Below are 15,277 nucleotides of genomic sequence, written 5' to 3'. Positions count from 1 at the left end.
TTTTGTCAAGTCGTTGCGCAAAATAAAATCATGCGGATCCAGATACATTTTGAAGCAGTTGTAGAGTCGATTTTAAGAAAAAAGAAAAAAGATCTGGATCCGGTTGATTTTTTTTTTTCTTGCAACCACTTGACGAAATAAATTCAACACACCATTTTTTTTTCAGTGTTTTCCTTCTTCACCTCTGATTTATACGAGTGGTGGGAGTAAGTTGTATATGTGAGTCTCAAGTCTCAACGTTCAAGATTTAAGCACATCCTAAATTGCTGAAGTAAAAATCAAGCAGGTCACCGCTAAATTTCAAGAAAGTGGAGTCAAGTCGTTACTTGGGGAAAGCAAGTCATAAGACAAGGCATATACAATCTTGCTCAGTCACAACATACTGTGCAGCATCGGTTAGTTAGCTGTACTAACATTCGCAATCAACTAGCTTTTCAACAATCCCAAACCAGTGTCCGTCATTTCAACTTTGCAAACTTTGTGTGTCTTTTACACAAGATATCGTAGATATCGTAGCTGTTATGTCTCTTATCTTTGAGTTGCAAACTTTTCAACTGGCCAATGACTATTTACCGACAGTATCAACAGCATAAATGAGTCCCGAGTTCTAAAACCGGTGACTTAAGTCTGACTCGAGTCACGTCGTGTGACTTGAGTCCCCCATTTCTGGGGAATTGGCTTGATTGTATTGGGGGAGGTCTATTCTCCAGCTGTAATAGGTGCAGGCATGTCATAACATCCTGAAACCCCATAAACATTTTGCAAACGAGTGTGCCGTGGAACAGGATCTGCGAGAGGGCCTTGAAATTACAGTCCTATTTCAACTTGATGAAAGACTTTGCAGCACTTACGATCACCGATGAAAAACCCTGAAAACAATAACGATGCCAGCGAGGTGAAACATAAGGAAAGTCGGTCAAGATTTCGCCGCGCAGACAATGAAAACATTTGCTCAGTCATTTCGAGGCCTAATCAGTGTCAGATGGTCGCAGGGGAGCAGACGGCAACAGAGGCCATTAGCGTGGGCGTGCGTGTCCAAGCCGCTACTTAAGTTGGTCCCAGAGCAATTCCCCCCGGTGTGGCTGGCAGAGGGCTGTTTATCTGCAGGTCAGTTGACAGCTTTTAAAAGTCTCCTTAACAAGGCTAAGCGGGCCTCGGCCGAAGCCAGATGAGATTCCGTCCGCTCGTCCAGCCGCCGAGAAGCCTGCCGCACGACAGCAAATGCGAGGCTAGCGCCACGGACGCGAAGCGCCGGGCTAGCCTAGCGAAGATCGTGAAAAGCTATTTGTCACCACAAGGAAATGGGGATCATTTAAAACCTGCAAATTATTGATGATCGTTGTAACCGCAACCTCTTTAAAATGAGGGGCTTGCTCTCAGAGCGAGAACATTTCCACACGATTTAATCATTCAATTACAGACATTTATGATTTATTGCATGCCTTTGAGGGCCCGCGTTGCTATGTTTATGGGCCGAGTGTTTTTGCGAAACATAAACCGCTGCTGCTCAACTTCAGAAAATGTTCAATCTGGAGTCTGCCCCCCCTCAGAGCACGGCATCCATCCTCTACATATGGGCCCATCTAGCGGCGCAATTGACATTCTTGGGATGGCAGTGATTCCAGACCACAGATTCCTGCGGTGGCCGTGCTCTCGCGGTCTGTTTTAGTCTGCTTGTCCCGATGTGTCCGTAATTTTGCCACAAAGTGACGGCGCTGCGGTTCCTTCGCCCTCACAAAGCGGCCGAGCGCTGGGCCAATGTGGCTTTTTGTGCTTTTTCTTAGCAACAAGCTCGTCTCGCTGCTCTGACACAGTCACCGGGTGTTGCTCGAGTTTTTTTTTTTTCTTCTCTTTTTGTCACTCCTTACGAATCGATCCGTGCAAGTGACTAAATCCCTCAATCCACAGAAGAGTTGCTGCATCTGATCGAGAAAACTAAACAATCCCTCAGTGCTGCTTTCAATCAATGCTTCCCATCCAATCTGTCATTCTAAGCGCTTGCATGCGTGTCTGTCTGCAGGCCAGTGTCAACACAATCAATGGTTCTGATCCTTTTCATTAAAGTCCGAGCATGGCTTTCATTAGAGGGATACAGCATTTTCTTTATGAGTTTGAAAGTCACGGCAGGCGAAAGGCGGGGGGGAGGTCGAGCACGGCCGACCGTGGCGCATAATAATCGGTTGTGGTCGCTGTTTGGGCTGACTGGACCTGCTCTCGCATGAAACCGGCCTACATCTCCCCAGCTATAAACACCGACATTCATTAGGGGAGAGCAGGGCATAGGTTGTGTGATTTCTTTTTTTTTAAAAGTGATCGAGATTTCTTCTGTTTTTCGCATAGTTTGTGTGTGTGTGTGTGTGTGTGTGTGTGTGTGTGTGTGTGTGTGTGTGTGTGTGTGTGTGTGTGTGTGTGTGTGTATGAGTACCTCATTAACAAGGCACCGGGCTAGCCTTGATATACATCAGTAAGCCCTCCTGTAATTGAAACTGATTTTATAACAAACTTCAACGCACTGCACCAAACGACGGAGGCCACGATCACAGATGACCCTTCCTGATATTTTCTCTCATTCTTCAGTGTTGATCTGTCTGGTTCTATGGTCATTCGGCAAACTGGAAAGTATAGTACAGAAGGGGAGGAGGAGTCGAGCCTAAAGACGTAAGGCTTTGTTGGGAACGATGGAATGCGAATGATATATGAGCGTTTTTCACCATGGGCTTGTAAAAGATGAATCAGAGTTTGTTGGGGGCGGCCGTGGTGGAGTCCCAATTAGATGTGAAGGGCAGGGAGACCTTTTAAAATGTCTTGATCCGCGATGCGGTCAACTATGCAGTGCACGGGGAAACCAAGCATTCCGCTCTGCTGTGCGTTACAGGGAACCTACGGGCTCATCAATGTCGAATTTAAGATGCTTGAGGAGCTCTTCAATGAAATTTAAGACTTTCTGACCATATTTCAAGCAGGTAAGAAAGTCCATTCGAGGGCATAGAGCTGAAAGTAGGACCCCACAAAAAAGTTGAATTATAAGGCCCATCACACACCAAGCTATGTGGCTGAAGACTACTAAACTGGACAATCGTGAAAAAGAAAAAAAAAACTTATGGCCACTCGGACCCACACATTAGGCAATTTGTGTTCGCACATATACCAACGGAAAAACTGCTGTTGTCAGGAAACAATGTTTTGAGGCTCCACATGCGCTGGAATAATAAAGAAGTAGCTTGTCCTGGCCCCTGAAGCTAAATAACAACAAAACGAAGGGGTGAGAAATAGATGGGAAGAAGTATGGATTTTTGAAAGGAAATTGGCAATGATAGCTCATGTCATTGACTGTACTTGTGCATGTGACAGAGACTCTCCACGCTTCACTGCTTTAGCCACGGATACAGATGAAATTATAAATATATAGTTATGTATTATTGCAAAACAAAACTGGATATACTTTATTGGAATGGCTCGGCGGCAGCCAGCTGGACCTTCCTTCATACCTGGAAATGTATTTTTGGGGAGTGAAATCTTTGATTTTTGATTGGCCGTCGCAACTAGGTTGCAATTCCGTTCTAATTTTAAATCACAACAAAACCGGTGACTGACATTTGGACACTCTCGAAAACGAGTAGCTGAATCCTGCACATTTCGCGATACTTCAGTTGGGTTGGCATGTTGAAATTAAGAACAACTTCATTTGGGAAAATCAAATGTACGACTTGAAGGATATGCAGGCAGCCTGTATTCGTACAGCGAGCTTCGTCGTCGTGCTGAAATACGGCATGCGCGAGGGGACGGTTCCTTGTCAGAGTGTAGCAACAGGCTGGCAAAGTCTGAACAAAATGGAAATGTCCAACGATGAAAAGTTATGCCAGAAGAAGACTTTGTAGGTGGTCATGCGAGTGTGAACTGCGCATCCAAATTAGGAAATCAAGCACACCAGCGGACTAGAAATGGGTCAGGGTTGTTGGGGGGCTTCCATACTTGCTGGGTATTTATAAACAGACCCCAGCGGGACAAGGAGACCTAGAAACTCGATGTGTCGCCTTCGCGTCGCGGATGCTGGAGTCTCTTCAGTTCATAAATCACTCGGTTTCATGAGGGTTCCACAAAGGGGCATGAAGCCCCCACCGTAAAGGGTAAAATCACTACCTTGAAAAGTTCAACCCTGCATTCCTGGGAAAGACAGCGCCCTGATAGCACGTGGGCTGCACATAGTTAATGCTCAGACAAATTTCGACGGACCGAAAAAGTGTTCGCGTGCGCTTCGCAGCCATCTGAGCCGATAACAGCGAACAGTCTCTGCGTTTGCTGCGAGACGTCTTGTCCAAGTGTAAATGGACGCATATCTTTCTAGCAGGTGACGCATAGCGAGAAACAGCAAGAGGGGTGAAAAAAAAAAAAAAAACAACTTGCGCGCATAATAGATGCATGATTTAAATCGCAAGTGCATACGCAGGAATGTATATGGAGTTGAATGCATGTCTGTGTTGTGCGCATGGCAACAAATGCCCTGCAGCGCTCTGCTTCAGTGCACATGGTGCTGTGGCTTTCTTTACGCTGGAATCCATCACTTTGCTCAAGTCAAGAGCCGAAACTCCCAAGGAATAATATAAACAACTTCACTTTTCTAGGGTGCGCATGATTAATTCAGTCAAGATAATGGAGAATTCCACGTTTATTTATGTCACATTCTTGTTTTTTCCTCACTGGACTGTTTACGCCACAAGTTCTGACTGTGGTACAGACTGATGGCAGTGACGGTAACCATGAACTGTCAAAAATGGACGCATAGTGTTTTTGGTTTGGATACATGTTGGCACAAAAAAAAAAAAACCAAACAAACTGCTATTGCTGTGAATGTCCTATTCACATTGTACTAAGCAGCCAGCAGAGTTTTGTAACTCATTTTGTACTAAATCCTATGATGACCGGGAATAACTATCACAAGAGCCCAAGAAGAAGAATAACACCAAAAAACAGTTAAACGTTTAGACACTCTTTGAACTGGCTATGGATAATGCGTTGAAAGTAAAGAAAGTGCATCTCCAAAGCCATCATAATTAAACGCTGTCTTTTGGAGAAGGGGGAGCAGACAGTAGAAAGTTGAAGTTATTATTAGGACTCTATTATTAGACCAATTGCCTCCAGTAGCTTAAAAGAAGATCACATTAATTTCTTAGTTTGGCGCTACTTACATTTCGGCCATGTTGTCCGGCAGGTTGGCTGGGATGTCAGTCAAACCTTTCCCTCTGCAGTCCACAATGTTGTTGCTGCAGGTACACATGGCGGGACAGGAACCTCCACCTGTGTTGCAAGGTTGTGGACTGGAGGAATCTTGGTAACCTGGAACCAAAAGAATTGGTTAATGGAGTATAAAGGATGCAGCTGGAGAAAAGAAAAGCCGACACGAGAGAAGCCATTTGGTTTTATGAAGTAGGTTGGAGTACCGGGACGCCTGCAAACTGAAACGCAGAGGAAGACTGACGATCCTTTCCAGGCATGTTTTGACATTGTGAACAAGAAATGAAGTTGACGTTCTACGAAAGTTGTACATCCTCGAGAATCAATGAACAAGAAACTGGGTTATCCGTCAAAGGGAAGGCGCCCGCGTGGTGAGAGCGAGAAGAAAGACATGAATAATACAATTGCGCTGATGACTGAAGGCCTTCAATAACACGCATTGATCTCTCCACAAATGTTCCTCCTGAGTCGGCGCTCCCTGGTGGATGGAGTAGGTGCGCATTCAGCAACAGACCCCCCCGCCCAACCCCACCTCCCCTCTGTTTTATTTAACACTTCAACTTTTCAATTTGCATAGAGAGCACATCAAGCCATCACGCTGTCTCTAGGTACCTGTTCAAATAGCTGCCAGTGAAGCGTTGAAGAGCGGGCGCCTCTGCCGCAGCTGTGTGTGTGTGTGTGTGTGTGTGTGTGTGTGTGTGTGGTGTGTGTGTGTGTGTGTGTGTGTGTGTGTGTGTGTGTGTGTGTGTGTGTGTGTGTGTGTGTGTGAGTACAAGATGTGTGGATGTAAGTCTAACCCAGATAAAATGAATAAAACAGACTTTTAAATGGGCTCATTTACACAGCATTACTAATCTGGGTTTGAAACGATTAATATTTCATCAGCTCTCCATCTTTCGCTCAGCTAGTGGGGGACATGTTAGTCACAGAAAAAGTGAAGGCTGGTGGAAGTTATTGACACAGAGCTATCACTCTACTGAAGATAGATGGATAACATTGAAAGAATGTTAATGTGGATTTTTTTTTTTTTTTTAATGGTGTGAGACGACATGGCAACTGGTTGAGACACAGCGCCTATTAGGTCAGATGCAATACTGACAAATATTGCACTGATCACTTTTTTTAAATTAGCTTTTTTGTAAGTGCCTTTAACATGCTAGTATGAGTGAATGTTTTTTATCATCTTTCATGAAACACTGACAGATTTGACAGCTGCTTGGACTTTGGCCACGATTTCATCTAACTTTTGTTGGCCGTCATTCGGTGGGAACCATATAATTTGAAAATACTCTCCAGCAAAATGACAAAAAAAAAAAAAATGGAGTTAGCCCGTTCTAGTTTTCTGTACCACAATTGATTGAAAATGGTATAAAGAAAAATTGCAGTGGATCTCATTTTTTTTTTTGCCTGTGGCATTTCTAAAATGGGTACATAGTTCTGATGCATCCCGTTAAATCGTGTACCTAATATTTTGGCCAGTGTCAGAACGGGAAGTGAGGTAAACAGAACAGCAAACCCTGTGTGGACACGGATGCAATACACAGTCTGATCCGAGGCCGTGTGATCTCGGCATGTCAGAGGTTTGACAGATCTGGGATCAGGTATAGTGCACAGCGGAGCTCCCATCGGATGGAACGCGCCACGTTTGACAGGCCGGGGATCAGGGAGAGTGCATAGCGCAGCTGGAGCAGCGTGAACAATGACAGCTCGCTGACAGGTAGATTCGAAGCGACGCTTTTTGATGTAATCGTGCGCTCGCACGAGGTCTGTTTTCCCCATTCTATCCTTTTCACGGCCACCGTATTCCAATTCCATCTCCCTGGTGTTATATGCGCGCACACAAACTGCTAAGAGCTGCCATTTGCATCGTGGCATGTCTTCACGTTTGAACTCTCATCTCCTCATCCAAAATACAATATTATCGCTGGCTACACACCATATGTCTTCTACGAAATTCACTTGGAGTTCTCATATTTATTGATCAATTGATGTGTTTTATTACACTCCCCATGCACTCTATACTGGGCAATATAACCTCAATTTGATGATGATGTCTTCTGGAAAAGCCATTATCTTTCTGTCAAATAGCCCAGAATTATTCCACATCATTTTCAACTTTGTTTTCACGGATTGTAAAACTGTGATAAATTTACAATGTATTGAGAAAATTGAAGTTGTGCAATTAACGTTTTACAGCTTTTTATCTTGTTTTTTTAAAAAAAAAAAATTTAAAAGAATGTCAGGTGGCACCGAAACAGCTTTTGTATTGATTGATTGTTTGCTTTGATGGCAAAAACCTTTCTTGAAACTGAAAATGAGACACAGATTTAAATGTATAAAAGACTTCAAAGGACAACTGGAATGATGAGTGTGAAGTAGTAAAATTGTCACTCATTATGCACTGAAAATTCACAATACTGGAACGCTTTTCCAGTTGAAAGGGAATGACGACATGTCAGAATGGCGCAGCCAAACCAAAAACACGTTCTCCCCGATTCTTCCGTCTTTTACTTCGCTTCTCCATCCTCCTTTCTGTTCAACTCAGCGCCACCCTGCCCCAAATCCCCCGCAGGTGGCCTGGCCTGGTCTCAGCACATACACATGACACACACATATTGCAGCACATGAAAATACAAAAAATATGTAGCGTGGCCATGGATGTGTGTGCGTGTGCGTGAATGCCAGCAAGCAAGTCACCTCACGAGTTCTTCAAAGGGAGTTCAACCTGTGGTCAATTGTTCATGCATGTGCGTTTGTATAATTGCATGACTTTACAGTACAGGCTACATTGAAGTACGCTGGTCCTGTTTTTTATGTCTTTTTTTCACGGTGGGAATCACGATGGTTAGTTATTGAAACTCTCGGGCAACTAATCATGTTGGGAATGGGGACTGCAGCTTCCCATGAAGCGCAGCCTAAACTTTCTCTCCCCTTATCTTGCACTCGGACAGTCCCTACTCGCTTTTCGTATCACCGAGGGTTCCACTCCCACGGTTTGAGTCACTTTCCCTGGGCGAGGAATAGTTAATGGTCCGTGCAGTCATGCTGTATGCCTGCATAAAAATCACAACCCATGGAGAGTGACTGAGAGAGATATTGGGGAGCGGGGGTGGCGGTGTATACACACGCACACACACACACACACACACACACACACACATCAACCAACCATCGCAGCTGGTGTTGTAGCGAGATGGCCTTGTGGGGGAGCGGCGGTTCTCATTCGGCTTTTTGCTTTGTCCCGATATGATAACCTCATGCACGTGTTCCTGTTACTCTGTTAGAAAAAGCAACGACAAAATGATCTTGACACAAAGCAAAAACACCGAATGAATGAGTATCTGAATTTCGCAATGATTGTGAAATTCGGAATTCTACTAAAATGTCATATTTCTTGAGAAACTCTTCTGGTCACGCCTATCCGTGTATTGTTGTGGTCTTTCTGTAGCATCCTAAGAGCCCGCTAAAACAAGTCTTTTAATTTTGAAGGTGCCAGGTTAGCTGAGGAGTAGCTAGCGTACGCCATTAGTTGCTAGCAGCCCCTGTGACATGATGGAAGATTTCAGTTTAGGTCCGACCGACATTTGAGGATCCTTGTTCAGTTCTGAAAGCAGGTCAAATTCTTAATACAATGCACACTAAGTATTATTGGTCGTATGGTAAACATCTGATTAGCTGGTAAAGGCTAGACGCAACATAAGGGAGGGTGACCAAACGTCCTCTATTGCCGGGACATGTCCACTTTTTTTAAACCCTTGTCCGGGCGTCCGGGAGGGTTTTATAAATTCATGAAATTCTTTAATTGGTTCTCATGGGGCCAATTAGAATGTGTTTCATTTTACTGACTTTTTTGTTTTTTTAATGAGAGGGGGGAGTCCAAATATCCAAATACGACCACCCAAACATAAGGTGTTAGAGTGTATTTCAGGTCAGTCGGAGCTGACGTGTTGACAGTCGCCACAGGCATGAGTGAGCCGAATTGAGTGTAATTTGAGAGGTTGAAGTAGGGTGAAATGCTAATGCTAACCGATAGCTGGCGTTCCCGTGAACGTCTTGTTGCTATATGAACTGACACTTGTTTTGAAAAGCGGTGTTGTGTGTATTGTCTTTTTAACCTCGAATCACGATGCAATAGATTCAAAATTTAAAAGAACACTTCTTGAGGCACATTTGTGATTATTATTTTTTAGAGCATGTTTTAATTTTGAGGCGGCCCGGTAGTCCAGTGGTTAGCACGTCGACTTCACAGTGCAGAGGTGCCGGGTTCGAATCCAGCTCCGGCCTCCCTGTGTGGAGTTTGCATGTTCCCCCCGTGCCTGCGTGGGTTTTGTCCGGACACTCCGGTTTGCTTCCACATTCCAAAAACATGCATGGCAGGCTGACTGAACACTCCAAATTGTCCCTAGGTGTGAGTGTGAGCGTGGATGTTTGTTCGTCTGTGTGTGCCCTGCGATTGGCTGGCAACCGGTTCAAGGTGTCCCCCGCCGACTGCCCGAAGATGGCTGGGATAGGCTCCAGCACTCCCCGTAACCCTTGTCAGGATTAAGTGGTTCAGAAAATGGATGGATGGATGTTTTAATTTTCCACTTTTTCCATTAAAGTTAAGCTTGTTTAAATGTTATTTGCATTACTATTTCTGAATTCTACACATTATGGCAATTAACAATCTAGGAAAGGGTCTACAATTAATAAAGGATTTATGGTGGTGTCGTTTTGACTCAGGGCCAAGTCAATGGGAAAGAAATCCCCCAAAAGTGTTCCCCTGTAACAACTTCTACAGTCAGTGGTCACAGTAGCTCCCAGGAGAACACAAAAGCTTCTTGCAGTTCTATCATTTAGCCATTTTCAGAAGTTGGTGTTTACACGTAAAACAATGCAAAAATGTTTGTGGCATTTGTCACACGTGGAGATCTTACCCGAGCAGCTGAATTCGTGTTTCTGAACCTCAGCCACATTGAGACCTTTGAGCTCTGGCGGTGCCGTGCACTGAGTGAACAGTCCGATGGTAGGCCGCTGTCGAAGCCACTGGGCCAACCAGGCCAGATGACAGTCACAGTTGAGATTGTTGGAGTGGAGACGGCTGTAAAGCAAACCAAAAAAGGAAGAAACTGAGCTATTTGAAGATCTTCCCCGCCTCAATTGCCAGTCAATTTGACAGCGAGTGCAGACGCAAATAGCACAAACGTGTCTGCTCTAACCTCGAGTTCATTACAAGCAACTGCCGCGGCCAAACTCACTAAATAATACGCTACACAAATGATTATGAATGCGGCATTCTGGACGAGGGAGAAGAGCCGTCCAAACCCGACACTCCAAACATGGCATTCCTGGTATGCTGCGTTTGTCGAGAATAGCTATCGCTGGCGTTTGGAGCATGTGTCCATGTGCGCAGATGCTGACAATACACGCAAATAGTAAAAGCTATAAAATGGGACCCCCACTGGGAGCAAAGAAGCCCTGAGGGCTACCACAAGGTATTGGAGACAAGGCTTCAGCGTTTCAGCTGCCATGATTGTTTTCATTTGTACATAATTCTACATGTAGTCATCATATCATTGCACAATACACAAAAGGGCTCCAGGGGTTATTCGCGTCCATAAGGGCCAGTTGTTGTTGTGTTTAGATGCGGGGGGGATAATGGCTTTTGGCTTTGCTACAGACCCCGTTGTGGTTGTTTGTGGTTCTGGCGGGGCCCCCAACACTGTCTGGAACAAAAGACCCTATATAATTCAGCACTTTTTCGACGGAGGCAATTTGCAGTGTTATTTCAAACAGCGAATACAGTAGGTGTCACTCACAAGGTTCGCAGTTTGGGCATGTGGTTGAAGCTGGAAACGGGGATGCTGCTGATGTTGTTGTTGTTCAGGGTTCTGCGAGAACAAAAGAGCAAGAACATGGTCAGCGCTCAACATATTCTTCACAAAGAACGTTTTGCTGCTATTCTGTCCCGTGGCGGCTCCCCGCTGTGAATATAACACCTCATTCCCCACAGATGGGGGAAAGCCTATACACCTCCCATGCACACACACACGGGCACGCATGCAAATACACACGCGTCAGACTCCCAATCAACCCGACCTGGAGGCCAATTCACATGAGCATCAGCTGCAGCCAGGGAATCAGGTCATTTCAATCAGCCTAATAACCCTTTACCATATTTCAACCAGAACCCCTCCACCCACCCCTATCTTTTAACACAACCTGCCCCCCACCCCCTAAAAACGTATACAAACAACCCCCAATTCCCCTTTACACCATTATGACAACCTATCACTACATCTGCAATCCATCCACACCATGAAAGCAGCCTTTAATGGCTTTTTGTTGGTCTCCCCACCCCCCTAAAAAAAGAGAGAGAAAAAAAAGCAGTCTTTTACTATAAAAATAACAAGGCTGCTGAAGCCCCCGTGGCCCACTCTGCACCGGTGACTTCTTTGTTGAAGGGCGAGCGCTCAAACAAAAGGCTTGCAAATATGTATGTTGCTGATTAGTTCTTTTTCTCCAATAAAAAATGGCAACAAAACAGCAATCGGTCCTGGAGGGAATGCTTGGTGGTGGGAGCCTTCTTGTCAAAATGACAAGCTGACCCCGGGATAGAAGCGGGTGCAGCGAGGAGGAGGCGAGAGGGGGTTGGGGGGGGTGTTTATGTGATCGAGGGGAATTTTGCTGTCAACTGTGTAGAACAATGAGTTAATGGTGGTTGGGCCCTCGTGATGCAGGCCCCCTCAAGAGGCACGCACGGGGGAGGCTTTGAGGAGAGGTTCACTATAATTACGTGTATACATTAGTTATGGTTATCCGTGGTAGTGAAACAATGTCTTCATTTTACAGAGACCTTAAATGGAATGTGATTGCGCTGGAAGGAGATACTCACAGCACTTCCAAGCCTCGCAAAGCTCTGAAGGCGCCGTCTTCGATGCAGCCGATGTGGTTTTTATCCAGCTGACTGCGAGACAAAAAGGGGGGCTTGTTAGGAAATGCACAAACCCCCCCGTGCTGCTCATCATTATCCAAACAGTAAACAGCACACTGATGGACGAAGGTAAATCAATACTGTTCATCTAAGCTCATGTATCCCCCACATTGGAGAGAGGAGAAGGAGGAAGGAGGACTTACAGTTGGTTTATCATTTTCAGTATTAGCCGATATTGTGCATGTACCGCCAAAAATAACTAAATCGCTACCTCCATGAGGCATCTTTGTGCATTCAATATCGTTATTAGTATGCTCGATCACAATGATACACAAGTCACTTCACACTCTGGGAGTACACAACGAACAACTCTTACCATCTCGCGATAACGAGGCATCTCTTTTACCTCGAACTGATTTTTGACACGCCTTTACTATCAGATGTGATTCTTGAAAAGGGATTTAAAACAGTGACTGCGAGTGTGAATGGTTGATTGACTATACATGTGACGTGATTGGCTGGTGATCAAGCCAGGGGTTACCTTGCCTCTCCCACAATGTCAGCTGGGAGAGAGGCTTCGGTTCAACCAGAACGTCGTTGTAGAAAATGGATAGTGTCCGGAGACGTCGATTTACTTATTTACTTAAATGATACCAAATATGTTGATTGATTGCATAGGCTGTTATTGGAAATAATAATCCATTTTTACATCAATATCGATACATTGATTTCACGAGTGAAGCACACTCACAGGTTTTTGATGTCTGTGGCTCCTCTGAAAGCTTTTCTTGGGATGGACTGGATGAGGTTTTCGCTCAGATCTCTGCAGAGACAAGAAGGCATGAGATGGATATTAGCCATAAATGTAGTGTCCAACAAAATATGAATGTTAAATCAGCAGAAGAATGCTTTCTCTGATTAATACGCTAAAAACATTTGGATTGGTTCTTATGTAATATTGTCATTTCTTGAGATGGTAAATTTTAGGCTTTCGCTAACTGTCCGAGATGATTAAAATGACAAATAAAATCCAAAGTATTTCATTCCTGCCTCGTCGCTAGCGAATCCAAATGAGTTTCACGTGTTGAATTGAACTTGTGAAAAGTCTGTCAAGTCTGTATGGCGAATTATTTTACAGTGTCGACATTATTCAGCGTCATCTCATCTCTGCTTCGGGTTAATCGCCGTGCTTTGCCCATTCACGGGCGTTAGGTTCCCCGCATTGAGCCTGCACACAAAGACCAAACAAATTGCATGACATTGGCCAGTGAAAAGGTTGTCACTGGGCCTGATTCATTAGGGAAACTGCTGCCGAAAGGAACATAAGCGTCGAGCATTAGGATGCACGTGTTGGAGTATGTTGGCTAGCAATGAGGCATGCGTGTGGAAAATGAGAGTGCGGCGGGAGGAAAGCAAAAGTAGCCACGGTTTTAATTAGCGCAGTCCTTTTGTCTGCAGTTGAAATGGTTTGCGAACGTTTTTCGGAAAGGCTCCGCCTCCTCTTCGGTGCACATTGCACCGCAAAACTATGAGGCCCGGCTTGACAAACAGACTGATGTACACGCGTGGGGCTCCCGCAAGGCGGACAGAAGTAAACAGTCTTCTTAAGGGCGTCCACGAAAGATGCTTGAGCGTGACCGCGAATTCCACAATCTATAAATCTCGATGACACAAGTGCTCCACGTGAGGCTCTGATGACTCCTGCTTGTTTAATGCGCACGTACGCTGCGGCGAGCGATGGCATGATGCAAAGTACGAAATGATTTCATGAGACAAGGGGCTCCTGGGGATGCACGAAAGTCCCCAAAATGATCACGAGGTCATCATTCTTTGCAGAATTACATTCTCCTGAGCGTAATTTGGTTTACACAAAGAGAAAATTGAGGTTACATTGTGTCATGCAGCTTTATGAGGTGAGAAGGCATTTAAACCCCCCGCCAAAAAACAGGGTTTGGCTTGATTTTGTGCCTTATCCATCATCGTCAATAGCTCTGCGTACGAGTCGTTTCCTCCAAGGGCAATTCTGTTAGCAGGGTGGTCACCGTTGTTTATTGGACCTTTTCCGAAATATTCACAAGGCTCCATGTTTCCTTGCAAGGAGCACTGGGAACCAGACCTGGAACTGTTGACTTGGACATTGAGCAAAAGACAACATCGCCGTCTGGTTTCTTTCTACACGCAATTCGTAATAGCTCCACAAGAGAGGAAAGCTTTTGGTCGACCTCACCTTGCATTGTATCTGTTGACTAATTCATCTTTTCAATTAGGTGACAATAAGGGATGATTTTAAATTGAGGTGCCAATGCCAGAGGATACATGATTGTTTGATGGGAAATAGGAAGAAGAAGCAAAAAGACAGACAGGGGTGATGTGACTAAAACGTTACATGCTTATGTTGTAAAATTCAATCCATGCTGTAAAACATCCCTAATCCCATTAGCATGCTATAATACGATTGGCTCGAGACAACTACTCCACCACTTTTAGTGCCGTTTGATTGGATTAGCAGTTTTGGAAAGTAGCTTTATAAACGAGAGTCCGTTTCGCGCGCCAAGAGAACAATTGTCCTCTTTCTCGCTTCTGCTTAGAAAGCCTTTATGGCCGTTGTCCCTCCGTCTTCATTTGGGGAATAATCACAGCGGTCATGATTTGGAGTCAGCAGTCTTCTGCGCATTGACAGTTCCAACTAAATTTGGCTCGGCGGGGCTTCTGCATTTACACATTCTTAAAATGGCAAACAGAACATTTCTGTGGGGGTGCATGCTGTATTTTACATAGTCTGTGGTTGCCACACTCTGACTCGTTTTTTTTTTTTTTTTTCCAAGGCTAAGCTGACTCACTTTGGAAGCGAGCGATTTGACGTTGCTGATTAGTTTGGAAGTGGATTTTCAAGGAAACATGAACTACCTAAAATAAGGCACAATTACAGCGCTCGCCACAAAGATGGATATGGGGCACTATGGTCAGCGGGTTAATCTAAAGTTGCAATGCTTCGAAATGTATACAGTACTCCCGCACTCAAAACAGACATTTTACAGTTAACAGGCAATCTGGCATTGTTAGTGAAGACCAAAACATGTCCCCTCCACTTAGGGGCCTCTGCACATGAGTGGCGCACAATATATATATATA

At 44.8% G+C, this 15,277-nt stretch overlaps 1 protein-coding gene across 6 annotated transcripts in view; it reads right to left on the bottom strand.

Annotated features, from left to right (window-relative positions):
* Nucleotides 1-15,277, bottom strand: part of slit1a (slit homolog 1a (Drosophila)) — a 96,228-nt gene that overhangs the window by 29,589 nt on the left and 51,362 nt on the right. For all 6 annotated transcript variants that reach the window (XM_019864659.1, XM_019864660.1, XM_019864661.1 and 3 more), the window contains exons 5-9: nucleotides 12,897-12,968; nucleotides 12,107-12,178; nucleotides 11,031-11,102; nucleotides 10,149-10,312; nucleotides 5,187-5,334 (exon numbers count right to left, since the gene is read on the bottom strand). In XM_019864659.1, the coding sequence (XP_019720218.1) occupies nucleotides 5,187-5,334; nucleotides 10,149-10,312; nucleotides 11,031-11,102; nucleotides 12,107-12,178; nucleotides 12,897-12,968 (528 nt within the window). The remainder of the gene's footprint in view (nucleotides 1-5,186; nucleotides 5,335-10,148; nucleotides 10,313-11,030; nucleotides 11,103-12,106; nucleotides 12,179-12,896; nucleotides 12,969-15,277) is intronic.

The sequence above is a fragment of the Hippocampus comes genome, unplaced genomic scaffold (genome assembly GCF_001891065.2).
Source record: "Hippocampus comes isolate QL1 unplaced genomic scaffold, H_comes_QL1_v1.1 scaffold108, whole genome shotgun sequence".
NCBI classification, from domain to species: Eukaryota; Metazoa; Chordata; class Actinopteri; order Syngnathiformes; family Syngnathidae; genus Hippocampus; species Hippocampus comes.
Note: the sequence above shows the minus strand (reverse complement) of the source record. Positions and strands in the feature narration are given on the sequence as shown.